Source organism: Synchytrium microbalum, assembly GCF_006535985.1.
Source record: "Synchytrium microbalum strain JEL517 chromosome Unknown SmJEL517_scf0042, whole genome shotgun sequence".
Taxonomy (NCBI): Eukaryota; Fungi; Chytridiomycota; class Chytridiomycetes; order Synchytriales; family Synchytriaceae; genus Synchytrium; species Synchytrium microbalum.
Window position 1 is genome coordinate 45,031 of NW_022158391.1, and position 13,032 is coordinate 58,062.

Consider the following 13,032-nt stretch of genomic DNA (forward strand, 5'->3'; position numbering starts at 1 on the left):
GATCCATGGCATCTTGGGGATATAATTGGGACGCAATGTGGTAGTTTTCAGGAGATAGCATGTCTGGGTATTCTAATAGTGATGTGACCTACACCGATGAAGGCTGAAAATAAAAATGCTCATGAGGAAGCAGCATAAAATTCCGGAATACCTCCTTGCTAGTTTCTTTTGGCGTACTTGTCGAAAGAAGGAGATTGGAGGCTGACCCAGTTGTTGTAGATTGCCAATGTTGGAATATGTAATGTTCTTGAATGGTAGTGAGGAAGGATTCTCTGTCAGTTGCAACAAATGATAAGATAAGCATTTATAACGTGTTCTATTTGCTTGGATCTCGGGGTGACTGATATGCAGTTGACCGAAAGGCATACCTGTCGAATCTCATCTGCTTTCAAAGCAATTTGTCCACGCACAGCGTACTGAACTTTGACGACATTGGGATTAACAGAATCTAGTGTCTATACTTTTGATCCAAACCTTGTCTTTGCGGTTGTGGAGAGGTTTGTTGTTTGAGGAGTTGCTGAATGCAGTAACCAGAATACCAGTAGACAAATCGACTTTGCACACATTGTTTGTGTTTGGTTCCAAGTGAGTCATTTGATTATGCGAATATACGACAATATAACAATCTTGATCTCGATATTGATAGACGTCAAGATGAAATAAAACGACCTGATAGAGTTTGACATTGACACAAAGCATATGCCAAAAGCGTCGTTCCCAGGATAGCGACAGCGCTAAAACGCCATGCCCACCACACGCAAAAATACCCACACGGTTAAGGCCAGAAATCACCGTATCATTTGTGACGTGAACAAGATCTTGATCCTTACAGGTCTTGGAAAAGCGCCAGGATCTCTTGCGTGCAATAAAGGAATAGCTTCATGCTAATCATTACATGATGTTTATCGTTCTTGAGGGCTTTCGAACAATCACGAAGGCTATTTCGGTGTGAGCAGCTTCTTGAATACATGGAATGACACTTCTGGAATGTACACTTGATTGAATGGAGTTTATCTGCCGATAGGACCAATTCTCACTTACGAAGGATGTGACGACTTGAGTACGGTTGAAGACCATTGCCACTACTTTCCTTGAGTTTTTTTGTACTGATGACCTTCAGGGTGATTTTACGCATTTAAAACCGAAAGCACGCACCTCGATGTTTGAAACTATTTGGCCTTCCACCTATGATTGGTTGTGGTGTAGGCAAAAACTATTGGAGCATTTTCATCACGAGGTGCACTGGTACTCCGTTCATTGTTCTCATAATGAAAGTATGGAGTAGGGGTACTATCGAATAGGGCGATCGTGGCCGGATAGTGGGAATGGAGTCATGATCTGACAAATGGAGACAACCGATTGAAGGACTTCACAGTGTCATGTATTAACAGGCAAGCAAGATGATTTGTATAATACAATGGTGGCTCTGCGGCGAAGGCGTGCGTTCTTCAATCCCTGCTCCGTTCTGGTATAAACCGGCGTATTGTCACTTCAGATATTCTAGTCTTTTTCAGAGCGTCCAAAGGGTGTTGAGAATCAGATACAGTGAATTCGTCCTCGAAATGTACATAACATAATACAACGCTCTATAAAAGGAGCAATGAGATTTGTTACGCGTCAAGCAAATGAACACGAACTTACCTTTTTGACTTGAGCGCAAACACGATTCACTCCCAAATACCATTTCAGGTCTTGCGAGAAGCCTATGAGCTGATTTTTGACTACTGGAAGTACTACTAGTGCATATCTAAGGAGATTTATTAGACGTTGCGAAAAAAAGCTACAAAACCATCGTGCATACTCTGAATGAGAGAATACTGGACCACGCCTATATGCAACTAGATGAAAAGAACTTGAGCAATATTCCCAAAGGAACTCAATAGAGGGAACTCACCAAAATCGACACCAAATTTGATTCCAGACCAAGTAACCCAGCCTCGAGCTCGAAAAGTGTGATACACAACATAGCGAGCCATAAATCCCCATTCAGACAGAGGCAAGCCTTCATAGAGGGTGTCTGGCTGTGTAGCATACAGTCTAGATTGAGACATCATGTACCGCCACAAGGATCTCGCAGTCATTTCCGTCTAAAAAATGGGTTTTAAGATACCGTGTACCTTTGTTGCCCAATGTCAAATTAGCAGCACGCTTACCCCATCATAATCCCTAATCTCCAAACAATCTAACGCCCACAACAAAAACACACTCTCATAAGGCGACAGCTGCACCCTTTCAGGATTATAGCCAAGCTTTTCAGTCGTGTTTTCATTCTCGGCTTCATCAACAGGACCCAAACGACCAGCAGCTTTCCGTTTCATTATTCCCATACGAAAATCCTCATTGCCGTATAGCGGTTCTGATCGTGATAGTGTTCCTTTTCCAAAGAATCCATCAGTCCATAGTTGACGTGTATCTGATGTGATCCAAACACCCATCCCGAGCAGACTTCCTTGAAATTTCGATACTTTATTGTGATCATTAGACGCATTCATAGTAGAAAATGATGGCATCAACCACCGCCATGAAGCTGGCGACCACCAAGATAATGTTGATTTTGGGCGAATGGGAAGAGGCGATGCATGGAGCTCTTCAAGAGCTTTACGACGAGAAGCCCTTTTGGACAAGGGCGCCAATGGAGCTGGTACTGTTTCCTGAGTGTTCATCTCATTCTGTTGTCACCGATCGGTATATGTTCGAAAAGCTACAGCAAAAAGAGATATTTGAAACCTTCTATAAAGTGGAGCTCGCTGGCACCGTTTGAAACCAACGCGATGCTTATGTTATACTTCTGCCAAATTCACTTTCCCCGACGCGTAGCTCTCTGACTTCGGATAGCTCGCTGCAGTGCGTCTACCTCCACAGACAACAGGGCCAATGTTTTCGCCAAAACTAGAATATATTGTTACGTGATCAAATCGTACGTACAGTGTCTGATAGTTTCTATATAAACAAACTAGTTCTTATACGTGTCCATAAAGCCTGAGTGAAACTTGCGTACGAGTTGAATAAATTCATCAAATGAAGCTTCAGGTGGCAGGAAGGTTGAACGGAAGTGCCATGTACCAGCCTTCTGTCCAAAACCAGAACCCGACACCACGCACTAAACAAACGTGGAGTGTATGAGCGAAGCACCAAAAAAAGGAAATCTCCCTGGAAGAAACGGGAGCAATCAACCTCAATACTCACCACTCCAGTAGCAGCCAACAATTCCAAGGCATAAAAGTCATCAGGAGCCTTGCCTGCCTTCTTGGCAGCCTCAATAGCGTTGTCTGGCAATTTGATTTGAGGGAAGAGATACAAGGCTCCTTGAGCAGGATTGCAAGTAACATCTTCCAAGGAATTGAGGGCATCTGCCAACTTGATGGACCTCCTTTTCAGAGTGTCTATGGCAGAGAGAATGTTTAGAAATCTGTCCAATAATTTTGCATTTGATCATGGGTCCAAACGAAAGGATTGGCTTTGATATGACTATGGTGAACTTCTGTCATACCATAAACCTCCTGAGTTTCCTTAGCGTAGACAGGATACGAGATATCACCCTTCTTCGGGGGGTTCACCATCAGGTCCACCTAACAATTACGGCGTGAGCGACAAATTCGTGGGAGGTTCACACAATGGTTTTGCTTGCTCTTACCAAAACTTGACCAGACACAGGCGGACATAACGAAACTGAAGCAATCTTGTATAGCATATCCCTCACATCCTTTTCAATACCAACACACTCAAAGAATCCACCACGTCTGCCACATTCTCCAATGACACCCTTCGATATGCTGTGAAATGAGACCAGCTCTTGTGCCTCATACGATGGTCCCATGCTAACGACGAAGTCGTTGTTTGTATATTTGCTCACAAAGTAAATTCATATCAATGCGAGGGCTCGTTCTTTATACCTCGTGAGAACCTTCTTGAATGAATTGAATGGGACTTTTGAAGTATACACATTCGTTTGATAAACTTCATCTGCCAGCAAGACCAATTTTTCCTTGTGACAAAATACGATGACCTGAGTTGAACAATGAGTCAACAATCATATGCGTGCATTCCACCATTTTTTGCGCACTTACGTCTCTCATGTTGGCTTCACTTAGACATTGACCTGTTGGATTTCCAGGATTGATGACACATAGAGCACGAACGTCAATCTTCTTGGCACGTGCTTCCGTTATCGACCTATTCAGTTCTTCCACCTAGAGGGTGATAGTGCTGTGGGCAAAATATCCAAAGAATGAGAGGTATGATAAGTCTTACCGATAAACTCCATTCATTAGACTCATCGAGGTAATATGAAACAGGTGTACCATCATAAAGTGCAATACTGGCAGTATATAGAGGATATTGGGGGATTGGAATCATAATCTGCAAAGTAACATCAAAGCTCATGAGTATAAGGCTTCGCACTCACAAAATACAATCTCCTGCAGAAGTAACTTACTCCAACATTGCTGTTCTGGATGAGGGATTGCAAAACCAGTTGCACTCCAGGACTCGCTCTACATAACACAGAGTCAACTTATGATATTGCGAGGTGTTTAACTTCTTTTTTTTGCATACCCAGCTGTCAAAAAGATATTATCAGGATTTGATGGGAAACCATCACGTTCCTCGATAAACTTGGCGATATCTTTTCTGATGGCGAGTATTCCTTGAGAATGACTGTATGCTCCTACACCACCATCAATTGAAGCCAATAGAGATCTCGCTCGATCCAAGGCATCTTTTGGATATAGTTTGGAGACAATAGGTTCGTTTTCAGCGGATAACAAGTCTGGGTATTCTAAAAGCGATGTGACCTACGAGACGATAACGTATTAAAGTCAAGGTTGTTCGTTAAAACGGAATTTGTATGTGATATTACTTGTCGAAAGAAGGTGATTGGTTTTTGACCTAGTTGTTGTGGGTTTCCAATATTACAACTCGTAATATGTTTGAAAGGTAGGGATTCAGGGTTCTCAGCCAATTTCTATAATGATTTCCAGAGGATTCAGTCCAAGTTTCATAGGGTGTCATCCAAGTTGAACCATCGCAACACTGACCTGCCGTAACTGGTCAGCTTTGATTGCCAATTCACCACGAACAGCGTATTGGACGTTCACGACGTGATGGTTCATGGAGTCTACAGTCCATACTTTTGAGGCGCCATGTATATATTTGGCTAGATGGAAATAATAAGGAATGTGTCAGCGTTTATTAGAGTGGGATTTTTCTCGGATGTCAACAGCATTCAAGACTTGTACATCATTAGGCTATAAATAACAATGTCCACCCACGACCATTGATCGCGCATCGATGCCAATGCAGCCCTTTTCTCCATCCGAAAACCATGGGAATAGCTAGCACCAACACAATGAAAAAGACTCACCATCCTTGACTTCCGAGACACCCGGCATTCTTATTAGACCGACGTGAGTTCTATTCGAGCTGCGAATGTCGGCTCGCCCTAGTCGCAAATGATGGAGAGAGATTCTCATTGGAGGTAAACTCGTGATGCTGAGGTAACGCTCGGTTTTTTTGGAAGTGAGAGTTTTTACGCTTAAGGAAGCTAAAAACTCGTTCAAGATATCACAAAGCTATTCAAATTCATTATTTTAAGCGTGAAATACTGCCCAATTCCAAATTCCATATTCCCACCACACCAAAGCAGAAAAAACCAGTCATCACCATATGACGATCACTTTCACGTGTATTAAGTACTGGGATCAGCGTTCACCCTTCGTACATCTAACGGACCTCTAAGGTTGAAATAATACTCAATGTTTAGGACACATCCACAACTGGTGCTCTACACAGGCAGAAGTGCTGAAGACCAATCTCCAGATACCGACATCTTATCCTTCCAATTTGCAGCTAATCAGGGAAAATGCCACTATGTTTCAGTATGACTAAAAGCAAGACAACTGCTCCAGTTGCAAGATAATCAACAGCAATCACCACGTCAGGCGTTACCACAGACCACAAGTACCACAAGTAGGACAAACTGGTTTAGTTGCAACCCATTACACACAGCTGATTTGATCCGAGAGGTCTCCATAAACCTTCGTTATCTTTCTCTCCTCGCTTGTGTGTTTGAATGCAAACCTCAGTGGCTCTTGCTGTTCGTCATATACTCAAACGTTTTCATCAAATTTCGACACCCAGCACCCGTCAGATGTAGAGAATGGACGGCGTGAAACTAATATCCGAACTGTTGGTCTACGTGGCTTCAAATGCGGCCTCCATGTCAAACCTGCCTGACCTAGCATCAGAAAACGACAGGGGGTTGGCAACTTTGGTTGTCTCTCCAAGCAATAACCTTGGGACCTCTTTTTGGTCCTTGATTTTACCTTCTAAGTTAATTGGAACGAGCGACAAGGATCAACTCATGACACAAGTTGTTTTTTAACGACAAAAGAGGTGACGTGTCTAGATGAAACAACTTCAATGATTAGCCAAAAATGCACTGATTCCACACGGTTGTCCGCTTTCCATTTCGTATTTGATTCCAAAGCTGAGTGAGCCTTGCCGTGGTATATTAAGTTGGTCTGAATTCTGAAATATCATGTGGCACCCTGGCATAGGGTAGTTGAGCAGCATGCAACTAAGGGCCGAACTTCTGACGAAGCCTAAGATGCAGACTTCCACCCTAAGACTACCTGACCTAGTCAAAGCTATGCTTAAACATCAGCGACAGGTGGTACCCTAAGAGTTTCCTCCAAGAAATAGCCTTAAAGACGAGAAGGTTCGAATCGAATGCCTGGTTGCTCTTTTGATACCGCCAAGGTCGTACTTTGCACTAAATTTAAGACAGTAGTTGACAAAATCCAGTCAGCAAACTACAAATATACAAACAACTCGTCACATCAATTTAACAAATAAAAATCGTCAATTATTCAACCACAGCCGCTGCACGTTCTGCTGAAGCAACGTAATTGATTGAATAGTTTTTAATATTTCACCGTAGGGCTTACCTAGTTCACCTCTCAAACACGTTCTTCAACGATAACACCACTGTCGTCTATTACAACAAGACACGAGTGACCCGGTAGTCATAACAACGTCCAACAAAGGTAATTAATGAATGGGTCCGGTAACAAGGGCCAATTGCACCCTTGAAATTTACTTGCTTCATAGCATGATCCAGCACTCATTTACTCTCGCTCCCTTCTTACGTCAACGAATGTTGGGCTAGGCAGGGATTACGCGAATGTCAGTAAAGAGCAAGAGTGTGTTGGAAGAAAGTACATACAAATCAAGCTGAACGAGCAAACCAAATTTAGATCCGATGTTGATGAGAAGCCGATGGAGATATTAACAGAGACCCTTTGTTGAATGAAGATCAAGATCCCGATAGCTTCCAATTTGAGGCTCTTGTTTTCTCGTCTTTAACACACCTCTTATGGCTTCCCAATCGGAAACAAACCCCCAAGAGACTGAGATTCGGTAAAGAAGCAGACAGATGCATGCGTGTTGTTGGTCAGCTTCGAAGCGCTTCATCTCTACAGAGCCGTATATAGTAGACAAGACTAATAAAGTGCTGTATAGATTGTCAAAATAAATGTTGAATGTGATGTTCCGACGCGCTTGGTAATTGTGTTCATGATGAATCGTGAATGACGATGTAAATAATAAACATCAATACGTAAAATAGCTGATATCTTCACTGTCAGTCAATCCTTCTTACCTCGTACCAACATCAACAACGATTGGCAACTGATTCAAGGATGGCGACCTCCGTAGAAGAGGTCAAGCAGTACCTAGGACAGCTGGATCTGTCTCCATGCCCTATAGAGACTCCGGTGTTGGCTGCTCAACGGGCAGCAGTCGTCCCTCGTTCACTCATTGACGTGAATTTGGCAGACCGCGAAGTCTACGAATTATCTACACAGGCCTACTTTGCAAGAGAGGCTGGCCATATATCTAGACTGGTATGTACACACAATTGCATCCATCTCCTTTATTCTTGTCTTTGCCCCCAGTCTTGAACATCATTTGGAAATCAAACATTTGCAAAATGTCGTAAAATGTGATCTGGAGCCGTTCTACGGGTTGAACGACTAGATCCAAGTCATTTCATTGCTGTACCAGTATCATAAAGTATTAACACAGCCCCGAATATATTAGAACGACTTGCTCAAGGATGGACGCAACCTATTGTCCAGACTCTACTCCTACCGCAGTTTGGCAAGAGCCATCCCACAAGTAAAAGTCACTTCGCTTCGTCTTCGAAATCAATCCAAATTACCCATGTAAATGCCAGTTAACCTCGTTTTGCGCAGGTACAATCCGATCAAATCAACAAGACAGAAATGTATATTCGAACAGTCCGAATTCTCCAGCCTGAAATCGCCAAAATGAGAGCATTTCTGAGCTTCCGTGACAGCGCCGTACAAGTTGTCAGTGATGTGTTTCTGTCGACCGTCCAGGACATTCAAGAACGAGAGTTCTTCCCATCCGTCGCATTCCTAAACACGCTGGCGGCCGTGTTTGATCTGTTTGTCGTAATGGATGCCATGAAATCAATTAAGGGATCCATGAACAATGATCTTTCCACCTACAAACGGTAGGCTTGAATGAATTCTGTGTAATAGGTAGTTGCTAATCACACAATCAAACACAGTGCTCTATCGGACCTGCAACGAAACGGATTGGCTGAAGATGAAACGGCTATAAATCATGTCTTGTATCTCTTCCTTGGACAGCAAGATCAGTTCATCAACGAATTGAAGACTGCCTTGGTTACAATCTCTGGATTTGACGAGATTGTTCAAGATATGATGTACCACTGTCAGTCTGCCCTCGAGTCAGGTCAATACGTACTATGCGAGACCAAGCACATGTATTTGAAAGTATGCGATCTCTTGATTCGAAGAACATTTGGAAGAATATTTATAAGCTTTTCCAACCATTGACGCAACTCACCTAGGCGATCGCGATGGGGTTATTTTTGTTGGATGACAAGGGTGAAGAGAAGGACATATACAAGAGGAAGAAGCTTAAAGTTGATTCATTCGGAAAAGCATTCAAAGCAAGTAACCAAAACGAAACCACACGAAATCCAATTATTGACGACTTACTCCAATCGATCTTTAGAACACACCAGTCATTCCTCTCTTTGGAGACATGCCGGTCTCTTTATCTCAAATTTACGGCAAGGCACCACATATTGGATTTGGAAAGTGGGAAGACCCAGATCTAGACGCGAAAGTCGCCCTATCAAAAGCGTACACTATTACTGCTTCCATTGCCAGTGTTCGTGAAGATTATCAAAAGTTTGTTCAAAACTTTAAGAGATCTCTCAACTTGGTAAGCAAGTCTGCGAAATCAAAGCCTGTGATAACAGCGGAATATCTGACACTTGTCCCTTTTGGTAGAGCTCGATTGCTATACAAAGATATGGAATTCTACCACCGGAAGAAAATGCTGCGTTGTACGAGTTAGCTCTTCAAGGTCTACGGTTATTGTCTACGTGGACAGCACGAGTTCTGGAACAGGTGTGTTTAGCTTGATTGGTCATTCAGAACCAGTCCACTCACAGATATTTGATGTAGAGTGCCTGGAAATACGCGAATCCTGTACATCCGAATCCTGAAAGTGGTATTCCATTGAATGCATTGTCTTATGAGCTGGTAATTTAGAGTTTGTTGCACCGGCCACAAGGCATGTCTCAGAAGCAATTCCGTTCGTTAGGCTGTGAGATACAACTACTCTAAGGAAGACCAGCGAGCACTAGTAGAGGTATTTTACTCGACCGCCTCCGTATTGTTCAATGGTAATTTGCTTACGCTAGTCAAGTAGATGATTTCCATGATCAAGTCTTTGGCCAACCTTTTATCAAAGATTGACCGTGATCAGATGCAAGGAATATCAAACCACATTTATGCTGAGATACAGTCATTCATGCGAGGCTCAGTGGGTGAACTCCTTGCTCATAGTATCAAGAAGAAACGAACCATTGGAAGGTGTGTATTCTGCTGCCAACAATCACGATGAAAGATTTGCTAATTTTTTTGCAACAGTGTGCTTAAACACATACGGGACATTGGCCTAGATGGACCATACGATGACAATGCTGTCGCTGGCAAAGGCCCACGACCACCACCGTCAGATTTGAAAAAGAGGAAAAATGCCACGAGCTTGACACAATTGCATTTTATTCGATGCTTGCTCGATTTTTGTTTCAATGAAAAGGCTAAGGGTATGAAGGGCGGTCTCATGCGAGAAAAGGACTTCAAGGACGCCCAAGTCACCGAGATGCAATCGTTTATGGACAAGAGTTACTTTTTCCCATACATTTTGGACTTTACGAGTAAGCTCAAAAGGTCTTTTGGACCGCGTTTGAGATGCTAATGATCTGTGTCTTAGGTATGGTCCAACGTGCCAGTGATCTAAGTGACTTGTGGTTTAAGGAGTTCTATTTGGAGTTGTGCAAGCAAGTCCAGGTAAACCAAAAATATCTACGAGAAATTTTAAAAATCATCCGGCATCTGACAGTTTTGCCTCAAAGTTCCCGATTAGTATGTCTTTACCGTGGATTTTGACTGAGACTGCCTTGGAATCAAACAATCTTGAAGTCATGGAGTAAGTGCTTCGATATTTGGTTGTCTCGATAGGTTCATTGAATTCTAATCCAATCTCTTTTAGGAACATATTTTTCCCCTTCGACATCTACAATGATGCAGCCAATCGAACATTGAATTCGTTGCGGTCCAAGTTTGTCTACGACGAGATAGTTGCCGAAATGAATCTTTGCTTTGATCAGTTTATCTTCAAGATGTGCCAAAAGATCTTTGTTCATTACAAGAAAGCTGGAGCAGTGTATGTGATGAAATGCCACTGTGTCTACTACTCACCTGATATTTGTTGACTTTTCTCGCGATAGTATGGTTTTGCCTCCAGAAATCCGACTCGAGTTGGAAGCGCAATTACAAAGCAGCAAGGATACTCCTTTCAGCAGTTTCATATCCATCTTAAGACAACGGGAATTGCCGGTGAGCTTTGAAAAATACGTGTGTTACGAATAACCAAAAACTGAAAAGAACATTGCTCAAAATCCAGATATTGGGCCGTGCTCTCAATATGACTGAATTGATTGGCCAATACATGAATCAATACCTGAGAAGGAGCATTGATGTAGCAATCAGTCGATACGAGTCGTCTGATCTTACTTACGTTGTGGTATGCTTGCTGTGATCGGCTTCAAGAACACCAAAAAAACTCACCTTTGTTCCTAGGAATTGGAGACTTTGCTAGACTGTGCACGTGCCACACACACTCTTCTACTTGAAGCTGGTCTTCCTCTTGATTCATTCGACAGCATGTTGCTAGAAATTGATGAAACTGTGTCTCTGACTTGTGTCAATGGACGAATTCTCACACATACAATTCAAGAACTGATTGATGACTTGATCCCCAATTTTGCGTATAACTCTGTCACAACCAGATACGTACGAGGTCCAGTTTCGTATGTCCAAGAACTTGCTAGACCTCCCATGACCAAATCACCACCCATGTATTTATACGGACAAAAGGTTGGTCAATGTTGAGACCGTAAAATCACTTTTTGTGCATTAGGCTCACCATTGGGAACATTAGAGCATCATGACCGCCTTCAATGCTACCCATGGATTATACAAGGATTTTGTTGGACATCCTCACTTTTCGGCAGTTGCGAGACTTGTTGGTCACAAGGGTCTTCCTCTGATTGTTGGAGAGTTGTTTAGACATACTGACATGTTGGTGAGTCATGGAGAATTCCTTCCGGCGCTTTATGCAACGCAATCTGAGATCAAAATAAAATAGGTACAAAACACTATGACTGCCTACATCAATGCCATCTTCAAAGGCATTCCACAAGCCTTGAAACTGCCTTTATTCGAATACGGAACGGCTGGTAAGTTTTGCAGTTTCGACTCTTCTCAAGTCAACACTAATGGCAATTGTATGAATAGGAACCTTTGAATACTTTTCGGCTCACTTGAAACCACTGTTGTCATACAAGGATCTACGCCCTGAAGTCTTACAGGCCTTCAGAGAAGTTGGAAATGCCATTCTTACCGTTCGTATCTTGGAGGAAGTTATAGTGAGTTGTCATTTAGCCATTTCGGTATTCAAGGAAAACATGCTAACACGAAAATCAACAGACTAGTGAGGATACATGGACTCGTATTCAGACCGTTGCCATCTTGAACGATACTACCGAGATGCCTGGTAGTATAAACTCCATCAAAGGATTGGATGAAGTGCTGCATACCAATGAACATGTTATGGTATGTCTAAAAAACTGAAACAAATGTCGCCAAATGGAATTCTTACTCGATCTTTGCTAGCCCTTTGGAGTGTGGGCCGATAAAGTGGATCAACTGTACAAGTTTGCACCACCATCGTCACTATTACAGCCATTCCTTGTTCGGCTCAAGGCTAGACTTCAGCGACTCGATGCTGAATGGAAGGGTGATAGTGCAATCCCTATTCTTGAATCGCCCCGGGCTTTCTTCCGTATCTGGTCGGCTCTTCAGTTTGTGTTTTGTAATGTTCCTGCTGCGAATGAAGCCGGTACACGGTAGGAGTAATAATGTCAAACATAATGTTTGAGTGCAATTTGCTCAAGTCCACCTTTTTCCTTCTAAGAGCTATTTTTGGTGAGGGCTTGTCATGGGCTGGGTGAGTTTTTGAGTATCAATAGTGAAAGTTTTGACATGAAGATTACTCAACAGAAGCTTTCTATGTAGAATGACCTTTATTCATTTATTGGGACAAGTTGGGTACTTCAACGCATTGGATTTCAACTTCCATACTCTATGCGTCCAACGTCAAGACAAACGCTTGCAACAGCAATTGGCAGTTCCTGGAGGTGCAGGAGGATTACTGAGACCAGAAGTTTCGAGTTTCTTGGAGTCAGCTAACTTCTACAGCAACCTAAATGATGAGATACAAGACTACTTGTCATGTCTCTTGGCAGATTCATAAACAGCATTGTTATCATAGAGCCCACTTAAACATTTGTTCGCCTCAGGAACAATATAAATTTACAGTCTATAACTTTACATTGTTTTG

General features: G+C 42.6%; 2 protein-coding genes across 2 annotated transcripts; one reads left to right on the plus strand and one right to left on the minus strand.

The window, feature by feature from the left end:
* Positions 1–1,448: 1,448 nt before the first annotated feature.
* SmJEL517_g05098 (uncharacterized protein) lies at positions 1,449–5,390 on the minus strand (the record flags this gene model as incomplete). Its single annotated transcript, XM_031171026.1, has 18 exons — positions 1,449–1,586; positions 1,642–1,747; positions 1,802–1,838; positions 1,895–2,087; positions 2,154–2,669; positions 2,926–2,940; positions 2,999–3,100; positions 3,187–3,383; positions 3,491–3,569; positions 3,635–3,818; positions 3,894–4,006; positions 4,068–4,190; positions 4,252–4,359; positions 4,436–4,493; positions 4,555–4,793; positions 4,859–4,963; positions 5,037–5,155; positions 5,363–5,390. 18 exons carry the CDS (start codon positions 5,388–5,390, stop codon positions 1,449–1,451), a joined length of 2,460 nt encoding a protein of 819 aa, XP_031022987.1.
* Positions 5,391–7,700: 2,310 nt separating this feature from the next.
* SmJEL517_g05099 (uncharacterized protein) lies at positions 7,701–12,945 on the plus strand (the record flags this gene model as incomplete). The annotated part of the gene is made up of 24 exons (XM_031171027.1): positions 7,701–7,904; positions 8,101–8,178; positions 8,256–8,539; positions 8,597–8,825; positions 8,903–8,977; positions 9,070–9,282; positions 9,351–9,470; positions 9,528–9,605; positions 9,667–9,714; positions 9,775–9,938; positions 9,996–10,285; positions 10,342–10,418; positions 10,484–10,557; positions 10,621–10,794; positions 10,859–10,967; positions 11,035–11,154; positions 11,211–11,507; positions 11,572–11,715; positions 11,779–11,869; positions 11,928–12,058; positions 12,120–12,245; positions 12,306–12,538; positions 12,607–12,639; positions 12,708–12,945. 24 exons carry the CDS (start codon positions 7,701–7,703, stop codon positions 12,943–12,945), a joined length of 3,630 nt encoding a protein of 1,209 aa, XP_031022986.1.
* Positions 12,946–13,032: the final 87 nt, after the last annotated feature.